General features: G+C 50.6%; 1 protein-coding gene across 1 annotated transcript in view; it reads right to left on the bottom strand.

Moving 5' to 3' along the window:
* The window catches only part of LOC103207648 (serine/threonine-protein kinase DCLK1), an 83,360-nt gene that overhangs the window by 47,148 nt on the left and 20,107 nt on the right, over positions 1-16,105 (bottom strand). The window contains exons 4-7 of the mRNA XM_007953295.1: positions 14,639-14,747; positions 11,618-11,675; positions 10,793-10,912; positions 6,251-6,397 (exon numbers count right to left, since the gene is read on the bottom strand). Coding sequence (XP_007951486.1) covers positions 6,251-6,397; positions 10,793-10,912; positions 11,618-11,675; positions 14,639-14,747 — 434 coding nt within the window. The remainder of the gene's footprint in view (positions 1-6,250; positions 6,398-10,792; positions 10,913-11,617; positions 11,676-14,638; positions 14,748-16,105) is intronic.

Below are 16,105 nucleotides of genomic sequence, written 5' to 3'. Positions count from 1 at the left end.
GGGCAGTTCCACTCTGTCCTCTAGGGGCGCTGTGCGTCAGAATGGACTCCACGGCAGTGGGTGTGGTTTGGGCTTTGCTTCCATAAAGATCGACAGCCTTGGAAGCCCAGTGGGGGTCCCTGTGAGTTGGAGCCGGCTCGCTGCGATGGCAGGGAGTTTGGTTTCTGATTAATCTTTACAGAAGCAGCTCTCCAGCCTTTGTTTCCCCCGAACTGCTGGGTGGGTTTTAACCACCGGCTTTTAGGTTTGTAAGAGCAGACAGTGTGCAGTGCGCCAGGACTCTCCAATGTCAGTAAGACACTAAGACAGCTTAAAAACAAAAAGGTTCAGTTTAGTCGTAAATTAGCAAATAGTCCCCTGGCACACAAAGGGGATGGAGGCGTATTCTGATGGGGTCAGAGGAGGACCGTGTGCCCACGAGGATTCAATGGCTCAGTTCAGACCCCTTCTTCTGAGGGGTCTTTGGTTGGACTTGAACCTGCAACCTTGAGGTTCGTAGCCAAGTGTATTAACTGTTTCCACCACCCAGGGCCTCCAGTGAGGTCTCTACAGAGAGCAATGTGAAGTCCTCAGGGCGTTTGGGACTTGAACCGTGGCCCTTAGACATCCTTCCGGCCTGGAGCAGAACTCAGCCCCGGGCTCAGCTTTCAGCCTATAAGGTGACCAGTGACACCAGGGAGGTGCACACTCGGAAGAAGCAGCCACTCACGATCCAAAGGGCAGCGCTGGTCCAGGGAGCAGGCTCCAAGGGCAGGAAGGGCCACAGGAGAATGGGCACCAGAGGGAGGAGGTGGGAGGAGAGCTGTTACATTGTGCGGCTTGCGGTGAATGTCACAAAACAAAATGTGTATGAACTGTTGGGTGGGAAAGCACTTTGCTCTATAAACTTTCAAGCAAAGCATAATAAAAAGAATTAATAAAACAAGAAAACTGGCTTTGGTTTGAGATGCGTCCGCCATCCATCTTTGAAGCTGTATCAGCCATTTAACCCCCGTCCATTCCACCCTCTCATCCACCTCCTCTGTCCACACACAATAGTTAAGCACCAGGCTCGGCAAATAAACGTTTTACAAAATCACACAAAATAATTGTCCTAATTAACTGGGAGGGGAAAAATAAAAGAAAAACCTTAGTAATGATACAAGAATAAAAACGTTGAAGGTATTACTTTGGGTCAGTTCCCAATTCTCACCAACATATGATTCGAAATATTATTGCCAATCAAATAATACATTCCTATTAAAAGAAACTTTGATCTGATCAAGAGTTTAGAATTAAATAAACCAAACGTGGGATTCATAGAGACCGTTAAGGTCATGTCATCAAATTCCATTGCAATAATATAAAAAATTCTGATACAAAGTAAAATATTCTAATGCAACAATATGAAAATGTAAACTGAGCTCTGATAGTGTAGCGCCTAAGGCACTTGACTGCTAACCAGAAGGCTGGAGGTTCAAACCCACCAGCCACTCCTCGGAAGGAAGGTTGGGCAATCTACTTCCATAGTGATACCACCTCAGAAACCCAAGGAGGGGTCGTTATGAGTCGGGTCCGACTCGACGGCACATAACAACAACAAAAACATGTAAAATCATGTTCAGAAATGTCTACTAAATTTCCATGGCATTTCTGCTAAAAATGCTTATCTTGTTATATCATTGTATTAGAATTAAATGCTGATAGTTCTCTATCTACTACTATTCACGGCATAAAATCAACCGCGTGACTGCGTTAATCATTTATCATTACCTGGTGGAACAGTCAGTCACTCAGTCAGCAAAAGCCCTGCTCCCAGTCTCACGCTTTAGAGGATGATCTTGACTGAAAATCCAACAGGAAAGCAACGTGTTGCCTTTCCCTTCATCCCACGCGTCTTCCTGGAGCGACTGAGGAATTCCAGTTCTTCTATTCACTTTATCAAAGTGGTTTTCAAAAATAGTCCATTTTTACATTTTGCCGTGCAAGGCAAATTCCATGCACAGTGAACAGTAAAGTTTTAAAAGCTATGCCAGAAAAAGATGGGAAGGTCAGCAGGCAATGAGTTCAAACGAACGGTGGTGAAACCATGTGGGGAAAGATGGCGAGAATGGGGACATGTCGTGAAGACAGTAAACCAGCGCCACTGCACTGCATGTGTAAAACTGATGGATGGGTGTGTGTGCTGTGTGTATAACACCACCAAACTCTAATAAAAATGAATTTCTAAAGATGAAAGATGGCTTTTACTACACAGGATTTTATGAAGCAGTGTTTATATATATATATATATATATATATATTTAAATATATATATATATTTAAAATGATAATATATTTTCATTGCAACTAAAATCCAACCCAAACCCACTCCTATCCAGTCAATTCCAACTCACAGCGCCCCTAGAGGACAGAGTGGAACTGCACCATGGGGTCTCCTTGGCTGTCAATCTTCACAGAAGCAAAGCCTAAACCACACCCACTGCCATTGAGTCCATTCTGACTCACAGCGCCCCTAGAGGACAGAGTGGAACTGCCCACAGGGTCTCCAAGGCTGTCAATCTTCACAGAAGCAAAGCCCAAACCACACCCACTGCCTGGAGTCCATTCTGACACACAGCGCCCCTAGAGGACAGAGTGGAACTGCCCACAGGGTCTCCCAGGCTATCAGTCTTTATGGGAGCAAAGCCCAAACCACACCCACTGCCGTGGAGTCCATTCTGACCCACAGCGTCCCTAGAGGACAGAGTGGAACTGCCCCCAGGGTTTCCTAGGCTGTCATCTTTACCAGAACAGCCTGCCACATCTTTCTCCCACAGACTGGCGGTGGCTTCAAACCCACCAGCACCCTTGCTCTTAACCACTGCATGACCAAAAACTAAAGCCAAACTGCCTGCCACCAAGTTGATCCTGACTTATAGCAACCCCTATGGGGTTTCCAAAGCTTCAAATCTCTATGGAGGCAGGCTGCTACATGTTCCTTCCATGGAGCGGCTGGTGGTTTTGAACCATCGACCTTTGGTTAGCAGCCACATTCTAACCACTTCACCACCTGAGCAGCTCCTTTTACTGCAGCACCAGGGCTCCAGAAATGTTTCACAGTCTCATAACAGAAAAGCAAAAGGAAGGAACTGGTTTTTATTTTTTCCCCTTTTGGGGTAATTTAAAGTAAAATATCTTCAAGCGAGCTCATTACTTAAAAAGCCCCCCGCAAATCGTAATTTGAGTAGAAGCACACTGATGTAACCACGTGGGGCGTTTACACAAACAGCCGGCGCGCAGACGAGCAGCTGAAACAGGGCACTGCCCCAGGGCCAGGGGACGTTAATTTTCAATCACTGGATTTCAGAGTCCAGAGGCGCTGAAAACAAAGGTCCAATTGTAAGCCTGCCCCGGGACACCGCGCCACAGAAGTCCGGACACAGCAATAATCACCGCAGATGAGGGAAAATAGCTGCCGCTGACGGGCAGCTGTCAGAGGCCTTTAGGCAGCTGCCAGGTGTGCGGCTGGACGGTAATTAACCTCCGAGCCTGGTCATTTGACCTCGGCCGCAGCCACCAGCCAGCAGTACGGGGCCGCAAACATGACTGCAATGAACCAACCCCGGCCTCTGTGACCGTTTCCCGAGTGCCTGCTCCTCTGCTACGTGTCCCCTCCACGAAGGCCTGTGACGCTCTTGCTGCCTGCCACGGTACCTGGCATTGGGATCGCAGCTCTTCCTCGACGGGCCACGCAGCCTTGGTCAGGTCACTCACCTCCGGGTCCGTTTCCTTCTCTGTGTGATGGAGCGGGAAATGCTGGGTGCGTCAAGCTGGTTCCAACTTCCAGTGACGTCATGTGACAGAGAGCTGCCCCATGGGGTCTCCAAGGCTCTCGTCTTTAAGGAAGCAGGCATGCAGGTCTTTCTCCCTCGGCGAGGCTGGTGGGCTCGAACCACCAACGCTCTGGTCAGCACCTGCGTGCTCCACCTCCGTGCCCCCACGGCTCCTTTGGACGGCGACACCAGCCGTGTAACCCTTCGACCGCGGACAGGGAGGGACGGGAACAGCACAAACCCCCCGCCGTGGAGTTGATCCCAACCCACAGGGACCCCACGTGAGGGCAGAGCCGGCCCACACAGGCTGTCGTCTCTGCGGGAGCAGGTCACCAGGCGTGCGTGCCACGAAGCCACAGGGTGGGTTCGAACCGCCGACCTTTCCCTTCACTGTTGTGCTACCAGGGCTCCTGTTAGTAGAACTCACGCCTAGGGTTCAGAGGAGCCTCCCGGAGGGTGGGGCCCGGGATGGCTCTGGTTAGTAGCTGACCCGCGCTCAGCAGGACTGGGCTGGCCATCTGCCTCCGTTCTCCACCTAGCACTGCGGTCACCTGGAGGCCGTCCCTGCCCTGTGGCCGATTCTGCCCTGGGGGAGCTGCAGGGAGGCCCCCCGAGTTCGTAGCCCGAACGGACATCTGGGGGTAATCCTGGTGTAGGACGTGTCTGGACCACACTCACAGAGACACTCCTTTACCAAGAAAACCCTCACTCCCGGGTCTGAGGGGCTGGCCAACCCACAGGCAGGAGGGGTCCCATGCAGTCATGACGCGTAGCACCAGTGGACAACGACGTCCTCGGGGAAGGAAGCAGCAGATGTTATTAACACGCAGCCTGTGCAGCCAGCAAGTTTGCGTGGCCCCACATTCACCAGCTCCCCTCTCGCATTCTCAACTCCCTCGACTCTCTCCTGGGCTGTCCCCATGAATTACTGGGCTCGGAGGGGATCCCAGTGTTTCTCCACGGGTACAGACTTCACAGAAAGCAAACAAAGTCATTTTAAGATGAATGCTTGTTTTTTTAAATCATTTCTTCTTATTATTTTTAGGCTTTGGGGAGGGCTGGTGTCTTTAAACCCATTCTGACTGATTTCTCTTGGATTACAGATCACGTAACCGTGGCTGTTGTAGTGATCCCAATTCAGCAGTGGCCATGGTGTCAGCATAGAGCTGTCCTCCATAAGGGTCCGAAGGCATTGGCAGGCTGGCCTCCCGTACCACCTCTGAGTGGATTTGAACGTCCAACCTCTTAGGCAGCAGCAGTGTGTTCACTGTCTGCCACGTGGAGACACCTTAGACCACCCTGTTGTGGTGGTTTACGACAGGTGCTCCTGAGGCGGTTCTGACCCATAGCGACCCCACATACAACGGAACTAAACGGTGCCCCATCATGGGTCACCGTCCCAGGTCACAGTCCCAGTTGCTGCTGCATTTGAGCCCACTGTTGCAGCTGCCGTGTCATGCTACTGAGATGTAAAGTTGGAAGAGTAAGAAATTCTAAAAGCGTTTTCTTTGCTTCCAAGTAAAAACTTTGTAGGATAAAAATGCTGTATGGAAACAACACATATGCAAACGTTCCTGGCCACTGTCTTGTCCTGGCCTGAGGAGTGAACCGCAGCCCTGAACTCCTTATCTGCCCCAATGCCTGGTTTCTAAGTCACATGGTCTTAATGGCACATTAACTCTTACATATCAACTTAAGAGGCTAATTTCCAGCCAGATACTGAAGGCCAGATGGAAACTTGCAATGAAGATAGAGTACTTTTAAAAAGAAAAATTCTGTAGAAGAATGTTGATCAAAAGGGGGTAAAATGCAGAACAGAATTTTACATTCTTATAGTATGCAGACTTTCTGGAGCCATGGAGGCTGGATGAGCCCTGAAACCATTTCCCTGAGATAATTTTTAAACCTTCAACCTTAAACCACGAATCTCAACGCAAAACTCACACTTAAACTCATAGCCTGCAACTCAATTCCGACCCCCAATGGGTTTACGAGGCTGTAAATCTTTACAGAAGTAATTTGCCCCATCTTTCTTGCATGGAGCGGCTGGTGGGTTTGAACTGCTGATCTGGCTGATGGCCAGATGCCTTACCCACTATGCCACCAGAGCTCCTTACATCAACTACAGTCTTCCTTAAACCAAACACGAGCTCCTTTAGTAAAAGAGCGTGTGTCTCGCGATCAGACTGACAACAGCAACGCGAAAGGTCGGTCAGGACTGAGGTGGCAGTGAGTTCATGTTCACGGAGGAGCAGGGTGAGAAGGACCGCACAACCTGAAGAATGACGACCATGTCACGGGGCTGGACACGTGGAAACCGCGGACTGGGTGTCCGCCCTGCCGTGCACACTCACAACAACAGTGAAAGGCAGGGCATTAAAAAGACAGGGAAGAAGGAACATGCGGCCATTCGCTAGCGGCTGGAACCCCCGCGCCGCACGCACAGCGGCTCTTACCAGCAGGTTCTCGGGCTTGATGTCGCGGTGAACGATGTTCAGACTGTGCAGGTACTTGATGGCGCTGGCCAGGTTGTACAGCATCCCGCTGGCGTCTCGCTCCGTGTATTTGTTGGTGGACGTGATGGCATCAAAAAGGTCCCCTCCCTAAGGAAAGCAAAGAGCACTTCAGCAGGGGGTCCCCCAGGGCCGTGCGCAGGGGCCCGGCAAACCTAAGGGGAGGAGGAAGGGGCACCTCCCTGCCACCTGCTGTGAAAGGCCGGTGGACGACATTACGGTGACTCAGCCTCCCACTGAGGAAAGCCAGCGACATGTCCTCCTGAGCACAAAGAAATGTCAAGGTGGGGACTCCTCCCTCCAAAGAACCGAAACTCAGAGAAATGGAGACACACAGTTTGTTCTGTGCGCATATATGGACACTGTGACCCTCAAAGAAAGCAAACGGCTCCAACTAGACTGTTTACAAGGCTCGTGGAGACAAGGAAGGAAAAAGAGAGCAGCCACTGGCTAATCTGAACATCATCCATCGAACCCCACCCACCCCTTTACTGCGATTGGCTAATCTGAACATCATTGCTCAAACCCCACCCACCTCCTTTACTGAGATTGGCTAATCTGAACGTCATTGATCAAACCCTACCCACTTCCTTTACTGAGATCAACCATTGGCTAATCTGAATGTGACTGACCAAATCCTGCCCACCCCCTTTGCTGATAACTGAGAAAACCAAAGCAAACCAAACTCCTTGCCCTGGACTCAGTTACGACTCATAGCCACCCCTCCTTGGGTTTCTGAGGGGGCGTGACTATGGAAGTAGATTCCCCAACCTTCCTTCTGAGGAGTGGCTGGTGGGTTTGAACTACCAGCCTTCTGGTTAGCATGCAAATGCCTTAGGCACTATGCTAACAGAGCTCCAACTGGTAGCAGGTCTCAAAGTGGTCTGGCTACATGGAGTCCGTTCTGACCCACAGCGCCCCTAGAGGACAGAGTGGAACTGCCCCACAGGGTCTCCAAGGCTGTCAGTCTTCACAGAAGCAAAGCCCAAACCACACCCACTGCTGTGGAGTCCATTCTGACCCACAGCGCCCCTAGAGGACAGAGTGGAACTGCCCCAGAGGGTTTGCAAAGCTGTCAATTTTTACAGAAGCAGACTGTCTCATCTTTCTCCCTCAGAGTGGCTGGTGGGTTTGAACTGCTGATCTTTTGGTTACCAGCCGAGTGCCTGACCACTGCACCACCAGAGCTCTTTCTGTAAAGATGACAGCCTTAGAAACCCTCTGGGGATAGTTCCACTCTGTCCTCTAGGGGTGCTGTGAGCCAGAACTGACTTGCTGGCAAGGAGCTTTTCAGTCTTTTTCTTTAAGTCCCAGGTAACAGTTTTGTTGGCGACTGTCTTCTCTAGCAGGAAACAGCAGTTCACACTCTACTGAAGAGTAGCTTCCAGTAGGAAAAACCATAAAAACCATGATTTTGCAGTTGGGGTCAGACATTTTTCCCCCCAGTGAATATCTGGTTTCATGTATTAAAAAACAAACAAAGAAAGAAAAACACCTTAAAATCAAAGTAAGCTGTCACCTATTAGTGTGTCTCTAACAGCCTGAGACACTCTGTGCAGAGAGGAGAAGGCCGGGCTGGTCCCCAGAGCAGAGGCCTGTGGTGGCACCCTTGTGTTATGTGCATCAGACCAGCCAAGTTCAAGTTCATAACCTGCACCTCCCCTAGTGAGGACCTGGTAACCCTGCTACTGATACATCACAAAGTGTTCTGCTGCCTTGTGAAATGATCAACACACATATACACATGTGCACACACACATGCATATGCACGTGCATGCACATACATGCACACACAGGTACATGTGCGCATCCACACATGCATGCACATGCGCGAGAATATGTGTGCACATGCACACATACATACACACACATACAGGCACTATGCATATACAAGCGCACACACATGTACATGTGCACACACATGCACTCACACACACATGCGCACCATGCATACACAGTTGCATGCACACAGATACACATGTGTGCATACATGCACACATGCACCTACATGTGCATGCACACACATGCATGTACGCACATATACTTGCACACATGCATGGGTACAGTGCATGCACACGTGCACATGCTTGCATACATATATTTCCACGCATACACACATATGCATACACATGACTACATGCATGCACATTTATACTCACACATACACACATGCACACACATGCGTACATGCATGCATGCACACATACATGTGTACGTGCACACATGCGTACGTGCATGCACACATACATTCGAACACATGCATGCATGCACTCACACAGAGAGCCCTGCATTCTGCTGCTTTAGCTCGCTGGGAGTGGGCGTAGCGTTGTGTTCAGGGAACCGCGGCTCTTTGTAAGGAGCGCAGAGAGCAGGACACCCGGCACCTCCGTCCCAGAGGTAAGGGGGCGGGGGAGCCGGGGAGGGCGCGCAGGTGGGGAATTTCCAAGACAAGTTTCCACGATCATCGGGCGGCTGAACTCTTCTGTGCCCTGGGCCTCGCTGCTTTCCTGTTACTTGGTGAAACACCACTTTCATGCCCCGTTTCAGTCTCATTTATCGGAAGCCCTTTCAGAGAACTTGGGTCTAACTTACTGGCAGTGTTTCAACGATTCCGCAGACAACACCCCCAGCTGAGTCCAGTGGTAACCAGGCCCCCCTGTCAGCTAAGCCGACCGCTGAGCACAGTGGTCATTGGTCCCTCTGTCGGCCAAGGCGCTCAGGCTGTGAGGGACTTAGTTTTCTTCATAAATAGCAACAGTAAAATACAGCCTGTGCTCACTGCTGTTCTCGGACGCCCTGTCTGGCCCACACCTGTGAGCTGCCCGTCAAACTGGCCCCTGCCTCCCAGTAACCGATGCCCAGCAGGAGGACACCCTGCCCAGTCGGGCGCCAGTCCCCGAGGCAGCGGCAGACTGGACCCCTGGGATCTGAGCGTCCTCACCGGCTGGTTTTCAGAATAGGCCTCCAGGCCTTCCTTCCTCATCCATCTCAGTCTGGAAGCGCCGCTGAATCCTCCTGTTCAGCGTCCCAGCGACACACGAGCTCCACGGACAGACGGGTGGTGGCCGCGGTGCCGTGCACTGGCCAAGACTCGAACCCGGGGCTCCCACACGGAAGGTGGCCACTCTACCCCTGCACCACTGCTGCCCCTCGAAACCCCCGTTCCCTGTGTGACCTTCACCCTGGGTAACTCCAGCGTCCGCTCATGCTCAGCAGCTCCCAATCACGCCCACATTCTCTTTCTTCACAGGGGACTCTCTCCCCCAACTCGCACTTATCACGAGGCTGCCGGGTCCAGCTTTGTGAGTTGTTTTCTCGTGTCTGGGAGGCTGGACTCCACTGTGGTCTAAGCGACTAGCACTGTGGGACTGATACAGTGGGACACACACACAGCCGTATGTGGGCCTCTGCAAAAACGCCCAGGAGCCCTGGTGACACCACGGTTCTGGGCTCGGCTGCTAATCTAACTCATCAGTGGCTCCTTGGGAGAAACACCTGGTGGTTGGCTTCCATAAATATTAAAGCCTTAACCCCTCTGGGGCAGTTCCACTCTGTCCTCTAGGGGCGCTGTGGGTCAGAATGGACTCCACGGCAGTGGGTGTGGTTTGGGCTTTGCTTCTGTGAAGACTCACAGCCTTGGAGACCCTGTGGGCAGTTCCACTCTGTCCTCTAGGGGCGCTGTGGGTCAGGATGGACTCCACGGCAGTGGGTGTGGTTTGGGTTTTGCTTCTGTGAAGACTGACAGCCTGGGAAACCCTGTGGGGCAGTTCCACTCTGTCTTTTAAGGGCACTGTGGGTCACAGCTGACTCCACAGCAGTTCTTGTGGTTGGGCTTTGCCTCTGTAAAGATCAAAGCCTTGGAAACCCCATGGGGCAGGTCTTCAGAATTAATTCATTGGAACCCAACAAGAAGACTCGACCACAGTCTTAGTTATCTAGGCTCCAGACATCCCATAATGTCCTTTCTTCTTTACCCTCCAAGAGTCTGCAAATCCTTTAAGTCCATTCTTCAAAACCAAAAAAAAAAAAAAACACCTCACTACTGTCGAGTTGAATCCAACTCATAGCAACCCCTCCTTGGGTTTCCAAGGCGGTATCACTACGGAAGTAGATTGCCCCATCTTCCTTCCAAGGGGTGGCTGGTGAGTTTGAACCACCAGCCTTCTGGTTAGCAGTCAGTGCCTTAGGCACTAGGCCACCGTCTCTCATATCCACCCTTCTGGTCCGGACCCACCCCACCCAGTGCGAGTTCCCCTTGCATCCTCCCAGGATCACAGAGCCAATTACAGCAAGCCTTGGAGCTGATGCCTTACGTAACAGTGTGAGTCCTCCGGACCCTGGGGCCACACACAGCACTGAGACAGGAGAGTATGGTGCCTTTAAACCAAACCAAACCTGCTGCCACTGAGTTGATTCTGATTCGTGGAAACCTCATGGGCAACTGAGTAAAACTAGTCGCTTTGTTCTCTTTTGGGAAATACACACCTTCACTAATTCCATGACGAGGTACAGTTCCGTTGGCACATCCATCTCCTCGATCAGAAGCACAATGTTGGGGTGCTTCACTCTTCTTAGGATAGACACCTCGTTCTGTATCATGTGCTCCTGCCAAAGGGAAAACACCAGCTTCATCTGCACACAGAAGCACCCACGAGCGGCCGACTCACGGAGAAAAACTGACCCACGTGAGAACCAAGGGATGGAGTCAGCGAAATGCAATGACTGCACCGTAGCTTCTAATAATCAAAGAGCCTGTTGTTGTTGTTGTTATGTGCCGTCGAGTCGGCCCCGACTCATAGCGACCCCTCCTTGGGTTTCCGAGGCAGTATCACTACGGAAGTAGGATTGCCCAACCTTCCTTCCGAGGAGTGGCTGGTGGGTTTGAACCGCCAGCCGTCTGGTTAGCAGGCAAAGTGTCTTAGCCACTATGCTACCAGAGCTCCTAGAACTTCCCAAAGATCTTGAAGGTCCTTAGGTGAAGTTTGCAAACTTCAGGACCTATCATGAGAACTCTAATTGCATGCAGAAAGAGGGGACTTAATATAAATTTTTAAAAAGGGGGAAGAAAACAAACAAGCCATCAAAGAAAATGGACAGAAATAACATCTAATCACTGCAACCAGCTTCTGGGACAGAGCGCTTAAATGTTGCAGGACTGTTTATGAAATCTCATCCTGGGTACGTATCATGGCCGTCCACCCAAACACGTGGTAAGGGGAGCACGTGTCCACCTGGAGTTGATCTGGGAGGTACCGTTTCAGCCTCTACACCCCACACCGTGCATTTTAAAAACATGAACCTTGGACCTACCTTGCCTCGACATTTGCTTTTCTTGATAATTTTCAGAGCATATTCCCTAGCGGTTGACCTGCAAAGAGCAAGGTTTTAGTTTTATAAAAATCAAACTTAATTTCAAGTCTGCGGAGCCATCTGGCTCAGAGTTCATTTCTTGACCCAGGAGTCTGGTTCCAGGATGCGGATGCTTTGTAACAGACTCTGTCCTCCTCTGTGTTTTTAAAAAATAAATATGTGAAAGCGTGTGAGTTGACCAAAATGTGACACCTGTACACAGGCTGGCATAGGAGAGGAGTGAACTGTCGATACTGACTTGTAATAAAACACTCACAGCTAAACACCACCGTTTGGTGTGCATTTGTCTGGGACCGCAGCGGCGGCAGCAGAAAGAGATGCGGGAACTGGAGAAGAAACGGGCTGCGGGGCTAACTTCCTCCAGGAACCATGAGACCAAAAGGAGTGCATGGTGCTCAGCTACCATTGCTGAATGTGTTGATCAAGGACCCAACAGAGGGATCCTGATCAAAAGGGGGCAAGGTGTGGAACAGAACTTTGAGTTCATATGGAAACCAGACTTTCTGGATCCATTGAGATTGGGGGAAAACCTTGAAACTATTAATAAACAGAAATAATATTGAAACCTTGAACCAAGACTATCTTATGACACCATCATCAAGTAAAGCACAGACTGACCCAATTAGAAAGCCTGAATGTTCTTGTAAGGAATTAGTTGTCGGAGTGCAAACTGACCACCCACTGCCATGGAGTCCATTCTGACCCACAGCGCCCCTAGAGGACAGAGTGGAACTGCCCACAGGGCTTCCAAGGCTGTCAATCTTCACAAAAGCAAAGCCCAAACCACACCCACTGCCCTGGAGTCCATTCTGACCCACAGCGCCCCTAGAGGACAGAGTGGAACTGCACCACAGGGCTTCCAAGGCTGTCAATCTTCACAAAAGCAAAGCCCAAACCACACCCACTGCTGTGGACTCGATTCTGACCCACAGCGCCCCTAGAGGACAGAGTGGAACTGCACCACAGGCTGCTAACCCACAGGTCAGCAGTTCCCAGTCACCAGCCACTCTGCAGAAGAAAGACCAGGCAGCCTGCTTTTGTAAGATTACAGCCCCAGAAGGAAACTTTATGGGGCAGGTCTACCCTGTCACATTCTGTCACAGAATCAACTTGACAGCAACGGGACGGATTCATCTATGTCATGGGTTGAATTTTGTCCCCACAAGATCTATGTCACCTTGTCTGGGCTGTGATGCTCAGGGATGTGGCACTTATGTGATGATGTAATCGTCCCCCGTGACATGATCTGATGTGATCAGCCAATCAGCTGCTAGGAGATTAGGGTACAAGGCAACACCCTTCCTCCGTGACTGCCCTGACCCTGCCTAAAGGGCATTTTCCTGGGGTGTGGCCTGCATCCCTTCTTATTTACAAGCAGAAAAGGAGAGAGAAGTGATCAGACAGAAGAGAACTCGGTACCGCCAAGAAAGAAGAGCCAGGAGTGAAGTGTGCCCATGAGACCCAGGGTCACTGCGCCAAGAACCTCTTACACCCAGAGCAAGACTGATGCCAAGTCACATGGACAGCTCTAGGGACACAGGGCCCACAGGTGTTGAAAGGAGACAAGGACTTCCCTCAGAGCTGAGAGAGAGAGCTCCTTTCCTAGCGCTGCTGCCCTGAACTCAGACGTCTAGCCGCCTCAACTCTGAGGAATAACTTCCTGAGTTCAAGCCCCCGAGTGTGGTATTTCTGTTATGGCAACAGTAGAGAACTAAGACAAGGAATTAATTAAGTACTATTTTGTTGGGATCACTACATACGCGTTTTAAACCTTTCACAGTTAGTGTTATACAGGCAGTCCTGGACTTACGATGTATTTGGGTTACAAAGAACCACACTTAGACTGTCTGCAGATTTTTTTCCTTGTGGTTGTACATCTTCTCATTAGTAATCTGCACTACATACAGTGTAGCAGTGTGCAACTTGCCCATGTCATCATATTTGTAACTTTATATGCAATACTTCCAACCCCAATGACAAATGTTGTTATTGTTGTTATTTGCCCTCTAGTCCGCCCCCACTCATAGTGACCCCTCCTTATAGCAACCCCTCCTTGGGTTTCCGAGGCAGTATCTCTATGGAAGTAGATTGCCCAACCTTCCTTCTGAGGAGTGGCTGGTGGGTTTGAACCTCCAGCCTTCTGGTTAGCAGTCAAGTGCCTTAGGCACTATGCTACCAGAACTCCTCAATGTCAAATACAGATCAGATTTATAACAATGAGAATGGTGTAATGCCTAAGGCATCTGACTGCTAACCAGAAGGCTGGCGGTTCAAACCCACCAGCCACCACTGAGAAGGAAGGTTGGGCAATCTGTTTCTGTAGTGATACTGCCTCGGAAACCCAAGGAGGCGTCACTATGAGTCGGATCTGACTCCACAGCAGTGAGTGGAGTCAGAGTGAATTTAGTATGAAATACAACTCACAGTGAGTGAGTTTAGTAAAAAAACAAAAGGCAAGAATAATGAAAAGTAAAAAAAAAAAAAAAAACACCCAGAGATTTTCAATTTATTTCAGAACCGACTTAGGGCACAGTCATCGCCGAAGGGAGCCCCCATAAGTCGAGAACCACCAGTATTTAATTTCATGATCGTACATATTGTAGATATTAACTCTAGGGAAGACCCTTCTGACCTCTACAGAGTTACCTCAAAAAAAGTGTAGGGAAAACGCTCAATATGTCTTCTTTAACAAAATAAAGACACTCACCTGACAGACCTGGCAGTTTGCTGAGTACATTAAACACTATTATTATTTTTTTAAAAGTCAAAGCCCTTAACGTACAGACTGTCCCCGGGAATCACTCCATTTTTCAAATCTATTGCCAGATGGGTTTTCCCTTTATTTTTCATAAAACGTCTTCTTACATCTCTGGTTGAAACATTAATTCGTTCCACATGTACCACGGGCTGCAATTCGACACAGCAACGCCACGAGTTCCCTCCGAAGGTCGTGCTTCTCACCTTTCCACACACTCTTTGACAACAGCGAAATTCCCGTCTCCTATCGTCCTCCCAACCTTGTATCGCTCTGTGATGGTGGCGGGGATCTGTAGGCCTTCCTCCACCGCTTCTGGAAGAGTCACCGTAAGATTTTATTGGAGGAGAAGGAGAGAGGCATGTTGCAAAGGAGACCGGGTAGCGTCAGGGAACAGACCAACGGATTCTGAACGGCCATGTCAATTTCCGTGCGGGGAGGCAAGCCCCCGGCCCTCTGCTGACATGCATCAACTCAGCAGTTGCTAGGAAGACGAATGATGCACTAAAAGGAATCGCATGGGGTCCCCCCCACCCCGGAGAGCAATACACGCTTCCCCTGCAGCAGCGCGTGGAGCGGAAGGTCGCTCCTGGTTCCCCACCAGTCCACCAATTCAGCATCTGGGAGCGCCCCCTGTAGGGCCGGCGGCCAAAGCGGTCCCAAGAGCCTCGGGGACACCCCTGCTGCCTGTACACGTAGCTGCACTACGACACCCCCAAATGGATGTCTCCCTAAAACTCTTTAGGATTTTAGCATGGCGCCCCGCCCCTCCCTAGAACCAACAGCCGAGTTTGAGCAAGTGTTCATTCCAGCAACCTGGGAGCGGATGGGCAGTTAACACTGCAAGGTCTGTGGGAGCCTGTGACAGTCGCAATTAGGAAGGTGCCACTAATGGTGCATTTCCTCAGGCTCGGCCCCCAAACCTCAAATGCATTTGAAACATTTTACAAATGCCTGATCATGCTTTAAATACCCAAGGCCGTAAAACTCAATGGGCCACATAAATATGTCGGATAACCTTTCACATCCTGGAGTGTAAAAAGCCTTTTATAGCTGGGTTCTCACATTTACATCCTTGAAAGCTGTAAATCCTGGTCTAATCTGCCCCCAGGGAAGCTGAATACCAAATGGCCTGGGCTCGCTCTGCAAATGGGGGCTGCCTGACCCTGATCCATCCCGAGAGGAAAAATGGCCTTTGGAACTGGACACGGAGGGGCAAACTGTGCAAGGCTCATTCATACAGATCGTGGGCACCGTGGATGGAAGCCGGCGACCAGTGACCTGGGCTTCAGAACGGCACGCACGTGCGCATGCGTGGGCCTCTGCACCGCGCCTCTCACTGAGGCAGGATTTCGGAGGAGCTTGTACAAATGTAAAAGGTGGAATGCCATTACTGGTTTTAGGGACCCACAGTCCACCCAGCGGGACTGCGGGGGAAAGACCTGGTAATGTGCTCCCATAAAGATGACAGCCTAGGAAACCCTGTGAGGCAGCTCCATTCTGTCCATGCTGACCCACAGCGCCCCTAGAGGACAGAGTGGAACCGCACCAGAGTGTCTCCAAGGCTGTCAGTCTTTATGGGAGCAAAGCCCAAACCACACCCACTGCCGTGGAGTCCATTCTGACCCACAGCGCCCCTAGAGGACAGAGTGGAACTGCCCACAGGGTCTCCA

This window comes from Orycteropus afer, unplaced genomic scaffold (assembly GCF_000298275.1).
Source record: "Orycteropus afer afer isolate SDZICR_OR568_19922 unplaced genomic scaffold, OryAfe1.0 scaffold00384, whole genome shotgun sequence".
Classification (NCBI taxonomy): domain Eukaryota; kingdom Metazoa; phylum Chordata; class Mammalia; order Tubulidentata; family Orycteropodidae; genus Orycteropus; species Orycteropus afer.
The sequence above is the reverse complement of the archived record's forward strand: the minus strand, read 5'-3'. Positions and strand labels throughout refer to the sequence as shown.